Below are 22,530 nucleotides of genomic sequence, written 5' to 3' on the forward strand. Positions count from 1 at the left end.
ATAATCATTAAAAGTTTGAGTAATGTAAGAGACTAAACTTTAGCTGCTTCTTGTGTTCTCACTAGAAAATCTGTTTATTTGGAAAATTCTGTTCATGATTTTATTTCACCTCCCTCTCTTTGAAGGAAAATGATGCTCTTGCTCTATGAAGAAGGCCTCCGAGTCGTCATCCACACCTCCAACCTCATCCGGGAAGACTGGCACCAGAAAACCCAAGGGTTCGTAGGGCCGGGCACTGCATGGTAGTCCTTTATGGGAGTAGGACCATCGACTGGGATGGGAAGGGGCCACAACAAATGTTACTCGCTTTCCTCTTCTTTTTCTACTTGTACAAGTAAAATGCATGTGTGTAGAAAAGAGGCATACCAGAAAGTCATGGTTCTTTAGCAGTGCACAGCGAGTGCCCTACCTGAGCCACACCTCCACCCCCACAATCCTCTACCACTCCCTGGCCTCCATCCCACTCTCTCTTGAAGTAGCCAGTATTATCCACCTGGTGCAGAATCATCTGTAACAGTCACTGCTACACACGAATACTTATGTGCAGGTGTTTTGTAAAATTTATTTATTGACATCTCTTTTATTGTTTGAGATTTCACACATGCATATAATGTTTTTATTTGGGGGTTTGTTTTTATCACATCTGCCCCCCTAGTTCCTCCCATTTGCCCCCTCTCAACTTAATGTGCTTGGTTTATTTTTAAAGTTCCCTGCGTTCACTTAGTGCCACCTGTATGTTCATGGGAGTAGGACCATCTCCTGGGATGGGAGGGCAGGGTAGAGAGGTAGGTTTTGGTCTCTTTGTTTAATCACGGTATGCATGCTTGTGTGTATGTGTGGGCACATGTGTGTATGTGTGGGCACATGTGTGCATGTGTGGGCACATGTGTGTATGTGTGGGCTCATGTGTGCATGTGTGGGCACATGTGTGCATGTGTGGGCTCGTGTGTATATGTGGGCACATGTGTATGTGTGGGCTCATGTGTGTATGTGTGGGCACATGTGTGCATGTGTGGGCTAATGTGTGTATATGTGGGCACATGTGTATGTGTGGGCACATGTGTGCATGTGTGGGCTCATGTGTGTATGTGTGGGCACATGTGTGTATATGTGGGCACATGGTTGCTGCTATGCACATATGGAGAGTAGGTGACAATCTAGAGCATTGGTCCTCAGCTTCGCCCTTGTTCGAGACCAGATGTCTTGTTTGCTGCTGGTATGTATACCAGGCTAGGTGGCGCACAGGTTTCTGGAGATTGTCCTGTTTCCACCTCCCATCTTGCCCTAGGAGCACTAGGATTATGGGTGTGAGTCACCTCGCCTGGTGTCAACATGGATTCTGAAGCTCCACAGGGAGGTCCTCAGGCTTGGTCAAGTTCTTTAACCATCTTGTCATCTTCCCAGCCCCACTGAGCCATTTCACCAGCTGAAGGGTTTGTTTTTAAGAGGAATTTTTCAGAACGTGCCCAACTCAAATTCAGCTACCTTTCTCCTCCTCAGTTAATAGCTTTACTTCTTTTTCTTTCATTGAAGCCATTTCTGTATATCCCTGCCTTCCTGGGAGAGCGCTGGCTAATGGCCTTCTCTCTCATAGAGCATGGGGGCATTTGTATCACTTCGCTCCACTGCTGTTCTCCCTGCTCTCATCTCCAGTGTCCTAGCCTGGGCCAGAGCTGCTTTATATAGTCTTACTCTGACAAGCTCCTGAGGCTCAGCAACCCGAGGGGTTGAGCTGAAGTAAGGGCCTTCCAGCTCATCCTCTGGGCCTGCTCTGGCCTTAGTGTGGCCTCAGTTTCCCATGTTCCTCTTAAACTGTGCTTCTTAGGGTAGTGTTAGTCTGCCTCCTGCAGGATCAAAGGGGTCTCCACCCTGCCTCTAAAAAGCCTTGGCCGCAGGACTCGCTCTTTCTTGCCATCACATCCCCTTCAACTAGCCTCCCCTCCCCCACAAACACACACACCTCATTTTCTTAATTTTAGAATATTTTATGCAACTCAGGCTGGCTGGGAAATCACTATGTGGCTATGTAGCCCAAGCTGGTCTTGAATTCTTGATCTTTTTGCTTTGCCTTCCAAGTGTTGGCTAATGGGACTTTTATGATGTGCTGAGTCCTTTGTTCGTTCTGCCCCACTACCAGTGCTGACTGGGCCTGGGGACTCCTACTCAGCCCTGTCAGAAAAGGGTGTGGAATTTAGATTAAATATGTTCTTAGGGGAAACAGGGATTATGAAACCAAACAGATTTATAAAGGTGATCCCCAGTCTTAGGTGGCTCTCAGAACCTCGCTAGTGCCTCTAGCTCATTCTAGAGTTGTGAACTTGAACTTAACAGGCAACAGTACTTCCTGGGGCTTCTCAGGTGATTGCCATGAGAGAAGATAAGAAAGTTGGGGTGTGCCTGGTAATTTTATTCCTTTCTTTAAAAAAAAAAAATCTAAAAGCATATTACCTAGATTGTATAGTTCAAACTCAAAGTAAAATGAAATTTCCCTCCACCTTGCCTCTACTAGCCACCTTAGTACAAAGCCCTGTGGCTCTTTGTTTTGTCTGCTCTTGATTCTGATACTTTGCAGTTTCACACTATGATTAAAACAACAACAGAAAAACCCTGAAACCCCAAAAGGGGACAGGAGAGATGGCTGAGCTGCTTGGAGTACCTGCTACTCATTCTTCATGCAGAAGACCTAGGTCTGGCTCCCAGCTCCCACATGACATCTCGCAACCACCTGGATTCTCTGTCCAGTTCCAGGGGACCCAACTCCCTCCCTGACCTTTGTAGGCACCTGCACGCACATGGTCCCATACAAACATGCAAACACTCAGAGACATAAAAAGAGAAAATCTTTTTTAAAAAACCTTTACAGACACTGTCATGTACAGTCATCCTTTACTGGTGGCTTGCCTTAGCTGTGCTTGCCCCACTGTGTAGACGTTCCAGCTGTCCATCTCAGCTGTGGCTTGAACACCTGTTGAGGTCATGGGTTTCAAATCATCTGCTGGGTTCAGGAAGTTGGATCAGCAGTTAAGAGCACTTGCTGCTCTTGGAGAAGATCCAGATCGATGCTTAGCAGCCGTATCAGGCAGTTCACAACTGTCTGTAACTCCAGTTCCAAGGGATCCGATGTCCTCTTCTGGCCTCTATGGGCCTCTGTATGCATGTGGTACACATACCTATATTCAGGTGCACACACACATAAAACAAATAAATGCGCATTCCAAATTATTTACCCCACTATAGTGTTCTCATAGCATTTCACAAAGTATTAAAAAAAATGCCTCCTATCTTAGTATCCTAGTTTAGGAAGCTATTTCCTGTCATGATCCTCATCCAGAACTTGCCTGTTAGTGAGCCCTCTGCTCTTTGGCTCTGAGGGATGCCTATTACATCTAGCCTAGGTGGTCATTTTTCTGGCAAAAAAAGTTTCAGAGAAGTCTGACTACAATGGCAAAGCAGCTAGACGCAGATGTGGTCCAGGTGTGGGCTCCCACCTTAGTCCCATCTGGCCCTCCTATAGTAAGTTCCCTGACATAGCAGGGGTGAATGAAATATCACTCTGTTGGGAAGGCATAGACTTCAGACATATAGTCAAGAGTTCTCATTCATCGCTTCTCAGCCTTTTGGCTAAGAGCAAGTAAAGTGTCCTCATTCAGCCTGCCTAACATTCTAGTAACCTGTAGTCCATCAGCTTTCTTGGAGAGCAACTGTGTAAAAGAACTAGGCCATCTCTGTTTGGGCTTAATGGGAAGAACTACAGGGGAATTAGCTATAGAAGGGAAAGAAAGAGACAGCAAATGCGGTCTGGGGTCTGACTCAACTGTTTATTGCCTCTTACAGCTCCTGGCGACACCCCTTTGAGGCTGAACTCTTAATCTGGATTTGCCCCAGAAGAGCCTGTAGTCCTAGAGGCTCAAAGTCACAGTGCCTTTATAATCTACCTGTGTCATACTATATTGTACCCTTTGGGTTTAGATATGGTTATTTCCCATTTGTGGGCAGAAAGGAAATCGATGAAATGGAAGATAGAATGTTTTATCACTGTTTCAGCTTAGCCTTTGAGCTAATGTTAAATGTGTTACATATTCTAGGCACCAGAAAGTACAGATAGGGTATGAAAATATCTCAAACCACTACAGAACATTCACTATAAAAAAATAGAGTTTTCTTACTTAAAATAAACTTGCATATATATTTTTCTTGGTATAGATAGCTTTTGATTCTTAACTTGGCTAAAGAGCTCACTGATAAGGACATGGTTTTACATAAAGAGAGAGCATTCAGAAATAATTCTGTGATGGGAGTTTTTGGATTGGTGTGACCAGATCTGTTTCCTCCTGCCAGAAATCACTCCATCGCCACTTAAAGACAGTGAGTGGCAAGAGTTCACCTCTTGCTTTGGGTGAATGCATAATCATTACAGAGGCGTTGTTACAGTGAAACCTCCTGAGTGCTAACTTTTCTTTCCATTCCAGAATATGGTTGAGCCCTTTGTACCCACGAATTGACCAGGGGAGCCACACATCCGGAGAGTCAAGCACCCATTTCAAAGCTGACCTCACCAGTTATCTGATGGCGTATAATGCTCCCCCTCTGCAGGAGTGGATAGACATCATCCAAGAGCATGATCTCTCTGAAACCAAGTGTGTGTCCCCTTCCAGTATGGGGACCAAAAAGGGACTCCTGGCTTGCAAGCCACACAAACCTGGAAGGCAGAGGCCCTGGGAAGGGGTGGGGTAGTATTTGGCTGTGCTGCATGAGAGGGTGAGGGGGTGAGAGCAGATCTGTTCACACTGTGTCTCAAGGTTCACGGGTGTCAAGGTGGTCGTGGGCCTTAAGCCTCCCACTGTGGGGTTGGAGAGTCGCTGGGTTCTTTGCCTGGAACCTAATGCAGGTGTCCTGCTTTTAACTGGCTTAGCTAACAAGGGAGCTCAGAGTAGCACTTACTGTGAAGGAGGCCTGGCCCGAAAGTGGCTCCTTGACCTCTTCTGTTATCTTAGTTTTTATGTGCATGGTGGGTTTGGGGTGTCAAAACACAACTTGCATGTCATTTACTGTATCTTACTTTATTTAGTGTTTACCTTATTGGTTCAACCCCTGGACGCTTTCAAGGAAGTCACAAAGATAATTGGGGACATTTTAGGCTTAGAAAGGTAATAAATCTTTTGCTATTTTAACATTTAAAATAATTTAATGTGTATTCTTTCTACCTTTTAAGTTATAATGGATCCCCATCCCCACATTCAAATCTCAACTTGCCATATACAAACCTTGTGGTCTTCACTTGTTCTTCATCCTGCCTCTTGTCATCTGTAAAATGGCCAGAATTGCATCTAGTAGTGAATATAAAATAGAGTGTTTGTAACCAGGAGAACTTGGGGACTAATGGTGTCCTGCCTAGGTAACAGGATGCATTTGTGTAACCACAAATCCTGCACCTTCAGCAGCATCTGCAGTTTTCAAGCCATGTAACAGGGCTTTCCTCAGATCTCCAGGCTTCTCAGGACATGAGCCCACAGTAGACTGGGTCTAAGAGTGGTCAGTTCAGTTCTCTTTTCCTTCAGCACCATACAGTTCAGGGAAACTGAGAAATCTGTGCATGTGTGTGCATGTGTGTGTGCACGTGTGTAAATATTAATGCCCAGGCTGTGGAAAGGAATGCAGCACATACTAAAGTAAACAAAGAAAGCATCAGTTAGACTCTGAGTTCCACTGGGGCAGCAGCTGTCCACATTCCTCTTGCTGTCTGCCGTCTTAGGTAATGCATAAGTGAATGAAATTTCCGAGTACTTGCTCTGTTATTCCTCAGTTTGCCTAAGTGTCAAGGCAGGAAGTGCAGATCGACCTTCTGTGGTGCTTTAGGGGTTCATATCCATATGTAACCATCCCTTCTGTATTAGGTACAAACCCCTGGAGGCCGAGGGTTTTGTCTGTGCTCCCACCTGCCTCTTGGGCCCTTGTGCATGCTAGGCTAGTACAGCTACCCCCACTGTGAGTCTACACCCCAGCCCTGCAGTGCAGCTTCAAGCCAAGAGCTGTAAGCTTTTCTCAGAAGAAATGAGCCAGAACACACAGTGGTTTCGTCATGTGAGTTACATTATGTATATTAGACGATGGTGATTTCAGAGTGGGTTCATCTTGATATTTCTGCTAAGATGGGTCTTTAAAAATGATTTATTCTGTTTTTGTGTTTAATGCAAATCACAGACTTCTGGAAAGAGACTTTTCCAGTCCACATAGTGGGTTAAAAAATACATACTTTTAGTATTTAAAAAAATAGTTTTCAAAGAACTAAAAATAGTTTCTGCAGGCATGATGTGGATGGCTAGGCCTTTCAGAGTTTCCTTGTTAGGCATCCCGAAGGTGCAGTCCATGTTGTAGGCACTAGGGCTTTTCAGGAATTGTTAACACTGTGACTCTTGCACTTGCTTTTCTCTGGAGCAGCTTCTGCAGGCGCATGCCCCATCTGCACCCAAGGGTGAGTGCTGGCCCATTGTGGGTCAGTTTTCAAGCATCGGCTCCCTGGGGCCTGATGAATCCAAGTGGTTGTGCTCAGAGTTTAAAGAGAGCTTGCTGGCACTGAGAGAGGATGGCCGAACTCTGGGCAAAAGTGCAGTTCCTCTTCATCTGGTAAGCCCTCTTACTCTAAGAAACAATCTTCCTTGTCAAAGATCATAGTGTGGTGGTGGGTAGGAGGGGGAGGGGTGGGGAGGGGGGTAAGTGGTGGGGGGGAAGGGGAATGAGTTGGGGGCAGGGGTGAGGGAGGGGAGGGAGGAATGAGGGCAAGGTTTGTTCAGGAGCCTGGAACAGCCACAGACTTCTGTGCTTTTCCATTCTCTCAAGTTGTCAAACTAAGGGAAGAAATACCAGGTACAGCACTGCCGCAGAACTTTAAGCTCTGTTAATTATGTAGAGACCTGTAAATTAATGATGAATTTTACATTTAATTTGATATTAATTTGGCATATCAGAAAGAAAAACATTTAAATTAAAGTGTAATTTCTCACCAGTTATTTATATTCTTCCAGGAGTTTAGTTACCAGTTTAGTTATTTTTTTTTTCAGTAAGATGGGGGTTTTCTTTTAAGATATGATTTCTAAGTTTTTTGGTTTAACATCTTTCATTAAAATTTCCATTTTCTTAAAACTAGTCAACATTCCTTTCTTTCAACATGATTCATGCCAAGGTTTCTTGTTTTTGTCTTGTCTTGCTTATTTTTAGATCTATCCCTCTGTGGAAAATGTGCGGACCAGCTTAGAAGGGTACCCTGGTAAGTGCTGGGGACTCAGTTGCCGTTTCTCATTCAGATGAAGCTAATGAAGCCAGTGTGGTTGAGCTCTGCCGAGTTCCAGAGAAGAGCCATTTGGACACCCAGTTTCACCCATGCGGTGGTCTGCCAAAGTTTTACTAGGCAGGTGTCTAGCATGTTGAGTGTCAAGACAAGATCTCCAACTAAAGTGAGCTCCTCTGGCACCCACTGCTGCCTTGACAGCTTGGCTGACATCCGTTGCCTGTGTCTAATAGGGTTCTGCATAGTCCTTCCGGATCCCTCCCGGCACAGACACATTTAAGGCCTAGAGTTGGTGATTACTGTTACCGTTGTATAGCTCAGTTGATATGTCAAATTTCAGACTCATTTTCTAAAAATCTCTCAACCTTATTCTGCATTTCTCTTTCTCTACTGCTGACCACTGAACTTTTAAACAGAGGCACCCTCCATAATGCCATCAGGTTATTAACAAAAGCCCCAGAGTATGCCTCTGGAAGAAACCAAGACTGATTGGCATTCCTGCCTGCTAGCAGCAGAATGCACTGAATTATGACTAATTTTTCCCATTTATTGCTTATGAAATTAGATGTGACCTTGCCAAAATAATCTCAATGAAGTTCAGAGTATATTTGCTGTTCAGTGCTTTTTAATGGCAAAATAAAATTATCTCACTTTGACTCTGGGACATGCGTAGTCTTGTCTTCCTGTACTTCTAATAGGCAAGAGCTATTCAAAGTGCACTTTTAATGAGAGAGAACATGGCATTTTCAATGCAGCAATTTTATAAGCGATTCTAAAATAGAATGTTTTTAGCTGTTTGCAGTAGGAAACAGGATATACTTTATTGGACATTGGAATTGTTTAAAGCTCTCTCTGCACATAGTTTACTGTGGGGAAGGTCTAAGGTGTGTTTGGAAAGTCACTGATGAATCTACAATGAATTTTTTAACTAAAAAAAAAGCAGAAGTGTTTTCTTATCTTCCAGTTTTTTTGTTTTGTTTTGTTTGGGTTTTTGATTTTTTTGAAACAGAGTTTCTCTGTGTATCCCTGCCAGTCCAGGAACTCACTCTGTAGACCAAACTGGCCTCGAACTCAGAAATCTGCCTGCCTCTGCATCCTAAGTGCTGGGATTAAAGGCGTGTACTACTTCCAGTTCTTAACCTCCTCTGCCATCTGTTTGGAAATGGCAGACTGTAAAGGCAAAGTAGACAGGACTGAGTTTGTCACTCACTGCACTCCCAGATGCCCTGCCTGGGACAAAAGCCTCATGATGTTCTTCATCCCTGCCCTGGTGTGAAGTAGACCCAGATCCTCTTCTCCCCTCTGCGTAGTTAAGCAAGGCCTTTGCTTTCCGATAGTAAACTGTCCAGAGGAAAGAAGCCCATGAAGAAAATGTACCCAATTTGAGTTCTGTTAGTGTAGGCCCTTGATCCCAGCTACTCTGGAATCTGAGGCAGGAGGATCACAAATACAAGGCCACCCTGGCCTCCAGAGTGAGATCCAGGCCAGCTTGGGCAAGCTCATGAGAACATACATAAAAGGTAAGAAGAGGGCTGGGGGTATAGCTTAGTGGTAGGGTCCTTGCTCGCCTGTGTGAGCCTCTCCGTTCAATCCCCAGTGCCACGACAGAACCACAAATACAGAGAAGTTTGTGTGCCTAATGCAAGCATGAATGGTTTTTTCAATGAGCTGTGCTTGAAATGAAATAAAGGAAACAGTTGTTCTTCATTTACCTCCTTACTATTGATAGAGATTTTCTTTTTAATGACGACAACTCAAATTGTATTTCATTCTTTCTGTTTGTTTTCCCTCTTCTAAAAGCTGGGGGCTCTCTTCCCTATGGCATCCAGACGGCTGAAAAACAGAGGTGGTTACACTCCTACTTCCAGTAAGTACTGTTCTCAGTGTCGCTCCTGCCTCCCAGGACTAAGACTGGTGTGTCAGTCTGCTCTTTAAAAAAAGTGCCTTATATAATGCAGCTATATTCTTTCATCTGCATATGTTAGGGATAGAAATAATTTAAAACAAGGCTTTGAAAAACTTTTGGAATAGGTTTTTAATACCAGAGTAAAATTTATCTCTGTTGGCAGGCAAAAAAGGAAAGAAAGAAAGAAAGAAAGAAGAAAGGAAGATAAAAGATCACGTTGGGTAGTTTATGGTTTACATAAGCAGCATTTAGTTCAGTTTGCTGAAGCACAAAGTGTAGCCATCTTGACCATGGTATGTAGGGGCCCACACTTGGTGAGGGTAGAGCCCAGGCCTCTGTCTCCAGGAGGAAGATGGTGCTTGTTATACCAGCAGAGCTCGGGAGGCAAGGGTGGGCAGGAAAAGGAAGGCTTGTCCTTTCCACCTTCCAGCTGCAGCACTTGCTTATCATGAATGTTCTAGACCCACCACAGAGTCTTACTTACGTCTGAGCAGCCTGAGATGAGGGTAGGAGTCTGTTTCTGTAGCCTTCTGCTGAGATTCCTGTTGGCCTGTATCTTAGTCAGGGTTTCTATTCCTGCACAAAACATCACGACCAAGAAGCAAGTTGGGGAGGAAAGGGTTTATTCAGCTTACACTTCCACGTTGTTGTTTATCACCAAAGGAAGTCAGGACTGGAACTCAAGCAGGTCAGGAAGCAGGAGCTGATGCAGAGGCCATGGAAGGATGTTTCTTACTGGCTTGCTTCCCCTGGCTTGCTCAGCCTGCTCTCTTATAGAACCAAGACTACCAGCCCACGGATGGCACCACCCACAAGGGGCCCTACCCCCTTGATCACTAACTGAGAAAATGTCCCACAGCTGGATCTCATGGAGGCACTTCCTTAAGGGAGGCTTCTTTCTCTGTGATAACTCCAGCCTGTGTCAAGTTGACACACAAAACCAGCCAGTACAGCCTGTGTGTTCCTGTTGTAGTCTCTCCTGACAGCACACTTCTTATGTTGGCTCCTTTCAGTTCAGGTTCCTAGGTTCACGCAGATGAAGAAAATGGTGGCCCTCTTAATCCTGATTCTATGCTGGCAAACTGCCTGTTAGCTTGAAGAATTATCCTCTTCTAAAGCAGAATCACTGCTTCACGACAGAGGCCATCAAACGCCTCGGAACCTTAGTCTGAAAGTGTTGGAAATGTAGAATTACTATTTAAAGCCAAAGCTAGAGCCTTGCTGAGTTATCCTCTTGCCTCTTTAGCGCTCACTCACCTGTGACAGGCAGTGTGCCACTCACTTGGTCTCACTGGAGAAGCTGCTGTGGAGATGCTGCTCAGCAGTATGCACGATAGGGCATGCTAGCCTCCTGCTTCCAAGAGCTCACAGTCCAGCCAGAGACCTGTGTACACACATGCTGAAAGCACAGGAAATGAGTGTAGTGTGCGTATGCATGCATGTGTGTATACTGTATGTGAACGGGCAGAAGTCCACAGGGTTTGATGCTTTTGTGGCTACTGCTACGTTTCCTTGTTTGACATCCTCACTTTTCAGAATGATGATGCGTTCTTCTGTTGTCTGAACAGAGTTTCATCAACCTCCACAGTCGCAGACTGCTCCTGCTGTCTTTTTAGACTAGGTGCTGCCTTTCATGCAGTTCCTTAGTATAAGAATGTTGTCTGCCTTGAATTATTTTCTAACTTGTGTTTTATGTTTCTCCTGTCATTAGCAAGTGGTCAGCAGAGACATCCGGCCGAAGCAATGCCATGCCACATATTAAGACATACATGAGGCCCTCGCCAGACTTCAGTAAACTGGCTTGGTTTCTTGTCACAAGGTAAAGGGGCTTTACATGTTTCATGGGAGTCCTTGTGATGTCTGCACTGAAATGGAGTGGAGTCTTAAAAAGTGTTCTGTGAAGTGCCATCAGTTTTCAGCCTGCTTCTGTTACTGTGCCTGAAAGGAGGCCTGTGACTAATGTCTTACTGAATGTGTGATCATTGCCTGATTTTTTTTTTTTTGGTCGCTCTAGATATCTGTAAGATTTGAATAAACTTTGGATTTACTTCTTTTTATATACTATAATAATAGTTATAACAGTGATTAAGCAAACTGACATTTAGGGTAAATACAGAAGAAACATAAGATGTTAAAAGTGATACTTTTTTTTCTTTTATTAGCTTCTCTTTTAGATAATTAAAACTTGAGCAATCAGATCTCTTATGTGCCCTTCTAAAAACATCTTTATTATGATATAATTCACATATCATAAAATCTGTGCCTTAAAGTCTACAAATTAACAGCTTAAACATGTTCACAGAATTGTACATCTACCACCACAATCTAATTTTAGAATATTTTAATCACCCCTAAAAGGAACTCCCTACCCACTGACATTTTGTCTCTCTCTTTTTAAGATAAATTGCTTTGCCCTTTGGAAAATAGAGCTGTGAGAACATTAGTCTTCACTCCTAGTCAGAATTCAGCCACTGGGCATCTCTTTGTGATTCAGTAACCCAATTGGTATCAATCACAACTAATTAAACTATCACAGAGCACAATTAGTGCTTTCAGAGTGAATGAAGAATAAAAAGAACCATATCTGGTTTTGTGGCTAACATTTGTGCCTGGTTCAGGTGAGAAACACTGACCCAAAGAGATGGTTGATTAACACAGTACCCAGGACATCCTGGAGACTTTTGCAGCCTCAGCATAGTTGAAAAGCAGACTTGAATTCCAAAAATAAACACTCAGGGTGTGTTTCTGTCATTTAGCAGCTGTATAAACTTGGGGAATTTATTTCATCTATGTTTGTGTCTTAGTTATAAAAAGGTTTGAAGAGGTAATGGCTACTTTTGGGGCTCCTGTGAGTGTTAAATGAGGTGACAGACTGGGTACCTGGAATAGAACTGGTCCTCTCTGTGGTGCCAGTGGTTGTACACAGTGAGCAGACATATGTGCAGGCAAAATACTCAGATACGTTATTTTTTCATTAAAGAATGTCTGATCACTAAACCACCTTCAATAACCAACTCTAAGCTTGTGTAGAGGCCAAGTCATCCTCTTTTAAATTCCACATTATTTAACATGTCTTTCTTTTCTCTTATGTAGTTATTCATTTTGTTGAAACAAGTTCTCATGATAGAATTCAGGTTGACCTTAAACTCATGGTAGTTCTTCTGTTTTGTCTTCCCCAGTGCTGGAACTATAGGTATGAGCATATACCTGGCTCAGTACACACATTGGTGTGTGTGTGTGTGTCTGAGTGTGCGTGTGTGTGTGCGCGTTGTGCACATATATATATTAGATAAGGTCTCACTGTGTATCTCTGGCAGGCCTGGAACTGGCTATAATACCAGACTGGCCTCAAACTCACAGAGATCCACCTACCTCCGTCTCCTGAGTGCTGGGATTGAAGGTGTGTGCCAACATGCTCAGCATGTATTCCAGTATGTGTTAAGATACAGACCTGCAACATTTCTTCATTCAGGAAGTCTAGGAACCCTATGCGTGGGATCTATTTCAGTGATTAATAATTATATAGAAAATGGTCCATGTTCATAAGAACACTAAGTAATGTATTGTTTTTCCTATATTTTTATTACCTGCTTGTTGAGAGGGTGAAGTGTCCATCAAGACCTTATAATCATCAGATACTGAATATTCTCTCCATTTCAGGCACTGTATTTCATAGAAGGCAAGAAACAAAGTAGGAGTCCTCATTTGAGGTAGAGTAGCTTAAGCAAGGCCAATAGTATATTAACAAAAGAAGGAAGAGGAGGAGGGAGGAAGGAAGGAACTGTCAGATCAGGCCTATAGCAGATGACTAGATGTATTTGGAGCATGTCTGCAGGGGTCAGAGAAAGTGGCCTTAGGAGGCTGATGGAGGAGAATGCACCAGCCCAACAAGGGAAGAACATACTGGTCAAAGGGAACAGCTCAAAAAGGCTCTTAAGCTAGAGAAAGTGTGGAATGTTGAGCTGTTTGTGTGCTGATATGCAGAGCTGAGCCAGGTAACAGGAGGCCCTGAAGTGCGGTGACATCATCTAATGAGTGCACTGAAAGCTAGGTCAGGCTGCTGAGTGGAGAGTGAGTACTTAGGAAAGAGTGGGTGTAGGCAGCTGAGCTGGGCGTCTACAGAGTTTGTGCTGTTTATTGGGAAGAGCGGTAAAAGGAAGCTAGCAAGCTACCAGGGGTCAGGGAAGACTCGCTGTGTATAGCATACTTCCAAATCTCCTTCAAAGAAATAAGTTGAAATGATGAGATACACACCATTCAGAGGTCAGCACAGCCTAGACTTCTAAGAGGTTCTAGCTCAGCCTCTTAGAACTCGTGAGTCACTGAACCCACCAAACACATTTCCTGAAACACAAAGGCAGGGTACGAAAGTGTGCTGGTAGTTTGGTGGGGAGATGAGTTGCCAAGCACTTGCCATCATAGGCTCAAGAAATGACACTTGTTAAGGAAGCCGGAGTCTTCGTAGCAGCCATGACTGTAAGCAGCAGTACTTATTCATCGTAAGCACGTGAGACAACAGCTGCTGTTAGTAACGCTGTGGTGGTCACCCTTTGTGGTAGCCCCATAGTCTAAACTCAGTGATGGCAAGAGCTGTGCTAACCTCAGACTGGTCGGTCAGCAGATCCTCGATCCACTGGGGTGACCACTACCAACATGGAGGTCCTAACCAGCTCGAGAGAAACAACTGTTGTTTCTGCTCTGCACATGTGTGGAGAAGGGCGGGAGAGAACTGACCCTTCCTAATCGGCCTCACCTGTCCCTTTGCGTCATCTCAGAGTTTTGTGAGGTGCCAGGGGCCTCTCCTAGGTGAGAAGTAAAGCTGTACGTTGAGGGAGGCAGCTCTTCCAGCCACTCAGCACATGTGCGTTGCCTGGATGATGCCGTGGGAATAGAGGAAAGCTAAGTTGAGTTCTTGCTCTTGTGGAATTTACAGTTAAATGAAAGAGACTAAGCAGGTCATGCCATGTGACTTATTTGATCCTAGGTGCTTCTCTGACAATTCTGCACAGGTAGACTCTTCCCCCCATGTAGACCCTGAACTTGCAGTTGTCCAGCACTTGATTTAACCTTGGCTTCCTCAGCTGGTTGGATTCTGCAGTCTCCTGGGCTTTTATATCCTCAGCGTGCCTTCCCCTTCCCTATAGTTATTTATGTGCTCGCTGGCTTTCTCTTCATATGGGTCCAACATGAAGCCCATATCTCTCTTGTTTAGCCTGTCCCAGCACCTGACAAGGAGCTCGGTGTGCAGAAGATGCTTAGTCCATACTTCTTAGCAGTTATTGAAGGCGGGGTTGAAGTGGTAATGATGAAAGATCTGCCTAGGCTCCATGCATAGTAAGAGAGGAAAGAAGCCTCAGAGATGACTCCTCACCCAGGAATATGGCCGGTAGGTAGATGGAGTTCATCGCTGACATCATTATCAACACTATAGAGATGAGACAGCTACAGGAAGACAGCAAATTTGACCACAGGGCTAGCTCACTGGGAAAGCCCCTGCATAGAATATGTGAGGTCCTGGGCTGCATCCCAAGCACACGTCAAAATAAACCCGACGGCATACTTACTTACTGGGAGACCTTCAAGAGGGAGTGTTGTCCACAGAGGTGTGAGATTTTGTTGTAACTTTTGGCGAGGTTTTAATTTGGTTTACTTAGGTGTGGTTCTCTCTCAAGCTCATCATTGTTACCATAAGGCTTGGGACTTTTTTTGCTGGGAGCAAGCAGAGCAGGCTGATGCCTGATGCTGAAGGGGTCACCAGGAGGTCAGGGCTAGCCTGAGCTATAAAGCAAGCAGAGCAGGCTGATGCCTGATGTTGAGGGGGTCACCAGGAGGTCAGGACCAGCCTGAGCTATAAGGCAAGACTTGTCGAGAGAGAGAGAGAGAGAGAAAGAGAGAGAGAGAGAGAGAGAAGGGGGGGAGAGAGAGATGAGGTTTTTCATATGTTCCATTGCCAGTCAAGCCATCTGTCCTGGTTGAAGAGCCATTGACTGTGTAATAATCTTCCTTCTACATTAAAAAAGATTAGTTCTCCATTCATCCTGGACACCGTTCTTAGCCAGTTATCCAGTGCATCTGTTGATTTACTGAGCACTTACTAAATGCCAAGCACTTTGCTAAGTGCTGGCAATACAATAATAAACAACCATTGACCTGGTTCTGGTGGTGGGAGTTACATAAACACAGGCAGGCTTAGTCACACAGTCCTGGGGTGGGGGGAGAGTATGATAGAGAAAAATAAGACAGGATGGTAATTTAGGGGATGTTTATTTGAAGTCTTCAGAACCAAGATGAAGTTCAGGAAGATCACATGACACATGTGCAATCTATTAACTTCTCTGAGGGTGTCTGGACCAGTATACCATAATAACTGTTTTGGAAGTGGCAGCTTTTGCTACTCAGTAAGATGGAGGTTTGCTGTATGATTAAATTAATTAAGAAAAGGCTTTTGCAAATTGGCTTAAGTTGCTTGTAAAGTTGAGGTGCTATGTCATCCTTACAGTCAGTCAGTAATCACAGAGAGGTTTAAAAAGGTGCATGGAAGGCCAACCAGTGGGCTCCATTACCCACTCCACTGTGCGTAGGATGGCATGGGCCAAGTAGGTGTTGCTTCTTAAATGGGAGGGTCAGAGAAGGCCTTGTTGATTCCTTTAACTGAGAATAGAAAGTGTGGTAGGTTCCCTGTTCGTGGATAGCTGAAGGACAGCAAGGCACAGTGGGCACAGAAAATAGACTTGGAGTGTCTGAGAGGCAGCAGTGAGTGCCACTGTGTGGGGATTGGGAGAGAGGTCAGAGCTGCCTGTGGCCAGCCTTTTTTTCTTCCATGTTTGGGCTAGAAGTTCCTGAGGCTCTACTAGTCACAGGCTTGGGAGACAGTTACACATCAATGAATTTTTTTCATTTTAATTGGCTACAATCCATATGTGCTTTTAAAAGGTTTATTCAGGGCTGAAGAAAGAGATGGCTCAGTAGCTAACAGCATGCACTGCTCTTGGCGGAGGACCCAAGCACACATATTGGGTGGCTTATATGGTCACCTGTAACTCCAGCTCCAGGGAGTCAATGTCCTCTCCTGGACTCTGCAGGCCTTGCATTCATGTGCACAGAACCTCCCTCCCGCTTATCCCACCATGCACAATTAAACTAAAACTTATCTTTTAAAAAAATGTACTTTATACACAGAACTTTTTAGAGTAAGGGTTTTAATATACTCAACTTGGGCTTATATAAAAATAGTGTGTTTCTCAAAAGAGCACTATTGGTATTGACTCAAAATATTCAATACTGTGTATAGAGTTGATAAAAATGGTAGTCTTATAAAAGATTATCAGGATCTTAAAAGATCTGAGTTTGTAATCTACAAATTTGTATTACCTTAGCGATATGGTTTGCTATGGTATTCACTGTCCATATCTTTTGTATCACCTCAGCAGTGTGCTTTGCTATGGTATCTACTGTCAATAGCTTTTGACCTCTTACTTTCCAACCAGCTATAAGTGAGGCCTTGAGGATTTTGTTTTCCACAAAACAAAGAGTTTTAGACTCAAGCTACACATTCCTCTTCCCCCACACACACACCTTTAAAAAATATCAATTTATGTGTCTGAGTATTTGCCTGAATGTCAGTTTTGTGTACCACATGCATGTAGTACTTTTGGAGGCCAGATGAGGGCATTTGGGTTTCCTGGAACTAGAATGAGAGAGCTGTGAGCCATCATGTGGGTGCAAGGTCCAACCTGGGTTCTCTAAAGATCAGCCAGTGCTCTTTGCTGCTAAGCCATCTCTCCAATCCCCCCTTTTAAAATGCATTTAGTTTGAGATAGGGTCTTACTAAATTATCAGTCCTCTTGTCTCAGCCTCATGAATAGCTAGGATTAAAGGGACGAGCCACCATGCCTAGGTTCAGCCTGGGCTGTTGAGGCAATCTTATGATAAACACAGATGTATGAGACAGCTGTTATTTAACACAGTGTATCCCTTTAGGTGTCTTTGTTTGTTTTTATTTGTTTAATGAGCAGTATACTCCAAGGGTAAAAGTGTACTATAATAAGTAAATATACCAGTACCATATACCAGTAGCGTGGTCAGTTGTTACTGTTGTCAATTATTGTCTACACTTTATCATTGTATGTACTAGAAACTGTATAGCTGGCAGTGTACTAGGTTCATTTACACCAGCATCACTATCAACTGTACATGAATAGACAATAGGGATTTGGGGGCTCTAGTATATTATTATGTGTCACCATCATACATAATGTCTATGTGTACTGAAATGCCATTGTGTTGTGTGGTGTATCACTGGATTTGAATAAGAACCCTTTAGAAACTGCTTCCTTCTTCACATTGTTACTATAAGTACACAATAACAGGACATGGCAGGGTGCATCGTAGCCACCGTACCCTCCAACTTGAAACCATTACCATTAGCTGCCTGGGTACTTTGTGCCTTGGGTACCCTGCCTGGGTACTGCCTGGCTTCACACTCAACGCCCTATTCAAGCCTAGCACCCTCAGAATGCGATATAATCTGATCATATTATTTGAAGAAATAATATGAGACAAGATGCAAAAATCAGAGTCCTAACTTGGGTGCTATTTACTAACCTTGCCATTTACATTTTGGGAAACCCCATTTATAATATGGGCATTTTATCTGATTTAATAGGACGTTCTGAGGATAATGATACAAAATATATGAGGATGTTGCCCATTAAGCTATATACTGTACTTAATATTAGTTTGTTAGGCCTTTTTAGATTCATGAAATCAGGTCTAAAGTCTTTGTTTGGTTTGCATATATGGCACATTAACATAACATACAGTATGTGGCTTAAAGACTTGTCTGTGGGGACTAGCAGAGGAGCAGAGTTCAAACCTCAGGATCTGACTCAGGTTACTCACAATTGCTAGTAACTCCAGGTCCAGGGAATCCAACACTGTCTCCTGGCTTCCACGGATTTCTGCATATGCATAACATACACACAAGCATGCTTGCAACACTCTCTCTCTCTCTCTCTCTCTCTCTCTTTCTCTCTCTCTCTCCCACACACACACACATACACACAAATCATTTTTTAAAGACTTGTCTTTAAACTTCATTAAAAAAAAAACCTCAGTTTTAGGCTAATTTGATAATTGATAAGAATTACTCAACTTCAAGACAAGTACTTTCTGCACACCTTTAATCCCAGAACTCAGGAGGCAGAGGCAAGCAGTTCTCTGAGTTCAGGTCCAGCCTGATCTATAGAACTAGTGCCAGGGCATCCAGAACTACACAGAGAAATCCTGCATCAAACTAACAAACAGACAGAAGACAAGTACTTACGACCAGATATCTGTACTTTAGAAACTTAAAAGCTGGCAGTTTAGTTTATAGCTAGTTTGACTCTGCGTTGGCTAGTTTCTCTTTTGTCTGGCTGTTTTGTCTATGGCAAGTTCTTTATGGTCTTAATAAGATTTTCTTCCCATCTGTTTGGATCCTACTATGAAGTCATCCCTTGTGTGGTGAGCATCCTGTTGTTAACGGAAATTACCAGTACCTGATAACAATTACAGTCACCACATTTATACTGCAGCATCAAGCAAGCAAGAAACGGAGCTGCAGGAAAAAACCTTGGCGAAGAAGATCAGGCCTTAGTGTAGTTGACAAACCTGACGAGAACAATTATGGAAGCTATGTGTTGTGGGAGGCAAGAAATAGGGTGGTTACTAACACTGGCTGGAGCACTGTTATGGTTGCCTAGCAACTGACAGGCACTGTTTGATAGAGATTGAGCAGAAATGTTGGTGCTGCCACTCAGAGAAAAGGAGACAAGTGCTTGACTACAAAATCACTGTTGGCTTTTTGGAGCCTCATAAAAGGCATTCTCCTTGGCTGCGGTGCTCTTCTGTTCTCCTCCTCCTGGCTGTCTGATCCTTAGAGTGTGAAACACCAGGCTTTTGTCCCTGCCTTTGTCTGTGGTTTTTGGAGGAAATCAAATTGGATCACACAAAAGAATACTTGTAGATGTTACTGAGTAGACTTGGTTGCCTGGTGCTCTCAAGATAACCAGGATTCTTTGGTATGCCTCGAATACTTTGTTACAAATAATGTTATCAGCCCTACAGTCTGGGGATGATTCTTTTTATCCTTTAGAGATGATTCAAGGCCACTGACCATCTTTGCTTTCTTGCATTCTGGTACAAGCAGAGCAAAGACAGCATTTCTTTGTTTATGTCCACGTGAGCCAGCTTCCAGAAATATTATCCCTGGTGAGAAATGGTTGAGGCTATCTCCTAGGGCCTGGAGGCCCTTTGTGTGCTGGCACTAGTCATGAGGTATTCCACTGGCTTGAGATGGGATGCTGTATGCTGTGCCCCACCAAGGACTGGCCTCCAGAGAAAATCCATATAGATTAGCTGTGCCTTATATAGCATATGTATACTATATGCAGGATTAAGCACCCCCTGTTAGATATTAAGTTCCTCGGGGACTAGGTTCTAGTCTTTTTCTCATTTTATGGATGTGGGAGGAAAAATCGAATAGAGCACTTAAATAGTTCATACCAAATAACCCAGTGTGAGAGAGAGACCTGAAATTCAGGCTCAGGTCATCCATCATAGATATTTTGTGCCTAAACTTTGGTTATGGATGATAAATAAGGCAGGTGTGGCCCTTACACCAGGAGCATGGAGTCTAGTCAATGCCATCCCACTGACCTTTGCTTTGAGATGGCACTGCTGGGCTGGAGCACTGGGAAGAGCCCATAGACCCCTTGCTTGGTGAAGCAGCAGCTGGCCAGTTTCCCTCCTCCCAACTGTTCTTGCTGCTACTGGGCTAGACCTCATTGATCTCCCTCCAGGCCCACTACCAAGTGTGCCTTGGCTTCCCACCTAGCTTGATTTTAATTTCTGGCCCAACCAGACACAGGTCTGTAATCCCAGCTACTTAAGAGGCTAACGCAGGAAGATTACAGGTTCAAGGCCAATCTAGGCAACTTAGTGAAACCCTATCCCAAAAGAAAAAAAATGAAAAGAAAGATGGAGATGTAGTTCAGTGCCTTATATATGTGAGGCCCTAGGTTTAATCTCCAGTACCACACCCCCTCAAAGTTTTCCGCCATAGCTGTAGCTTATGGCCTTTGCTAAGCAAGTCAGATGGTAGTGCAGTCATTGGGCCTGCAGTGAAATAGCACATAGGGTAGTGAGTACTCAGCAACAAAACCACTTCCTTCATATCCAGGAAACACAGGGGGGAGGAAGAGAGACTAGAGCCTCAGAATCTCCTTCAAGGGCCTACATACAATGACCTAAAGACCTCATACAAATACTGGGCAGTGGCAGTGCACACCTTTAATTCCAGAACTTGGGAGGCAGAGGCAGGCAGATTTCTGAGTTCATGGCCAGCCTGGTCTACAGAGTGAGTTCCAGGACAGCCAGGACTATACAGAGAAACCCTGTCTCGGGGAAAAAAAAAAAAAAAAAAGACCTTATACAAGGCCACCTCCCAAATCTTTAGCTCATGGACATTTAGGGCACACTTAGCCAAATCCTACTGCTCATCAAATCCTCTCCTGAAGTTACATACAGTGTTTACCTGTGAGAGAGTGATGTCTGTCTCCCATAACGCTCCTCCCTGCTACTCATCCATATCCCCATGGATGCACCTAACTGTCATAGCATAAGCACAGACACACACACACATACACACACACACACATACACACACGTGCAGAGTGCCTGATCAAGCTATCAGTAGTCACAGATCAGCTATTAATATCCCATCCCAAGGCCCACACATCTAGCTTGCCATCCCTAACAGTGTGCTCACAAACAGAGGAAGACCTGAGTAAAAGACCTAACAATCAGGACACTTAACAGTGTTGTACAAGAAAACCAGCCAGGTGACTCAGGCTGGAGTGCCATTTGCTTTGCATGATGTGGCTGACTTTGGTATGAACAGACTGGGTGTTTAGAAGCCAGGGAATTTCAAATACTCAAGAAATGTCAGCTGCCAGGATGTGACTAGAAATTGGGCACTGAGCAAGTGTGCAGAAGTGTTTTAGGAGAGCTCTGAAGTTCTTGGCATCATACCCCAACAAAACTTGGCACAGAACACATACCCAGTAGACAACTTGTTGAATAAATGAGCAGCGGCATGGCACACAAAACCTGTCAGGCAGCAGTGAGAAAGACCCCTGGAAGCGGGAGCCAAACTATTGTTTCTCTGTAAGAGAATGGTCTGTAAGTCAGTTGTCTCGAGTCTTTTGTTACTCGGATGAATGTGATAGGTTTCCGGGATGCCTTAGGTAGAGGAAGTCATGAACCTGAGTCCCCGAGTCATGGGGAGGAGAGGACCATGAGCTGGCACATAGCATTGTATAGGGAGGAGTGGGGAAGAACCTAGAACCTGTTGGGACCAGCTTTGGGAGCACGCAGGAGATTTCTGGTTAGGGGTTAGGAATCACTGAAGGCTTTCAAGAGAGAGAGCCAGGTGATCTACTGCACTTCGTTAGTATTACTGACAGGGTCTAGTATTCAGATCTATTATAACTGCCATATTTGTGGTAAATCTCACTGCTAGCTTTCTGAGATCTCCATGGCCTCCATGTTGTTACACCTATCTGGATGTAGAAACAGGTGCAGGGTATAGTCTGCTCATCTTGTCGATGGTTGAGCTGGATCTTGGATCTGTCCTTTTTTTCCTCTATATTACACTGTTTCTCAGGAAAGCATCCATGGATGGACTAGGAGAACAGGACGTGGAAGGAGGAAGCCCTCCTGAGACACTTACACAGACTTCTGAACATGGGACTGTACATGACAGTGGAGTGTGGCAAAAAAGAGGAAGCCAGTCACACAGCCTAGGACTGAGGGTCCGAGTGGTAGCAGGCTAAGAGCAGGAAGGAAGCAGCACGTGTCCTATAATATGACATGGTCACAGACGTTGTCAGGCTCCAAGCTGGCTAAAAGCCCAAGGCTGCTCCTCAAGCTGTCTCTATGGATGTCAGTAGCAAGCTAGTCATCTCTCTAGAACAATAATCTCTGGCACTATTCTTTGTAAAGCTCCAACGGTCTAAGAGTCTCAGCAGACTGTCGCAGTGGGACCTAAGGAAGTGAAGCCAACGTACCAGGCTTCATAAACTCGGGCATCAAAGGGTGTTAGGTCTGAGAGGTAAATTAACCCAGTGCTGGCCATTCCTTGGTCCTGTTGGTCTTCCGTGGCTAAATAAACAGCTACCTCAGGAGCCAACAGAGACCGTCCCTGCTGCTCTCCGCCGCCTTCTCTCTGTCCACTCAAGGCTTAGGCTCAGCCTGTGCTGTTCACACTGTGTTCCTTGGTGCACTGTAAGTTCTGAAG

General features: G+C 44.3%; 1 protein-coding gene across 1 annotated transcript in view; it reads left to right on the forward strand.

Moving 5' to 3' along the window:
• Tdp1 (tyrosyl-DNA phosphodiesterase 1) overlaps nucleotides 1-22,530 on the forward strand; it is a 75,903-nt gene that overhangs the window by 23,446 nt on the left and 29,927 nt on the right. Inside the window, exons 8-14 of the mRNA XM_031355667.1 lie at nucleotides 126-218; nucleotides 4,470-4,637; nucleotides 5,069-5,147; nucleotides 6,439-6,624; nucleotides 7,216-7,264; nucleotides 9,086-9,152; nucleotides 10,903-11,010. Of these exons, the coding sequence (XP_031211527.1) occupies nucleotides 126-218; nucleotides 4,470-4,637; nucleotides 5,069-5,147; nucleotides 6,439-6,624; nucleotides 7,216-7,264; nucleotides 9,086-9,152; nucleotides 10,903-11,010 (750 nt within the window). The remainder of the gene's footprint in view (nucleotides 1-125; nucleotides 219-4,469; nucleotides 4,638-5,068; nucleotides 5,148-6,438; nucleotides 6,625-7,215; nucleotides 7,265-9,085; nucleotides 9,153-10,902; nucleotides 11,011-22,530) is intronic.

This window comes from Mastomys coucha, unplaced genomic scaffold (genome assembly GCF_008632895.1).
Source record: "Mastomys coucha isolate ucsf_1 unplaced genomic scaffold, UCSF_Mcou_1 pScaffold6, whole genome shotgun sequence".
NCBI classification, from domain to species: Eukaryota; Metazoa; Chordata; class Mammalia; order Rodentia; family Muridae; genus Mastomys; species Mastomys coucha.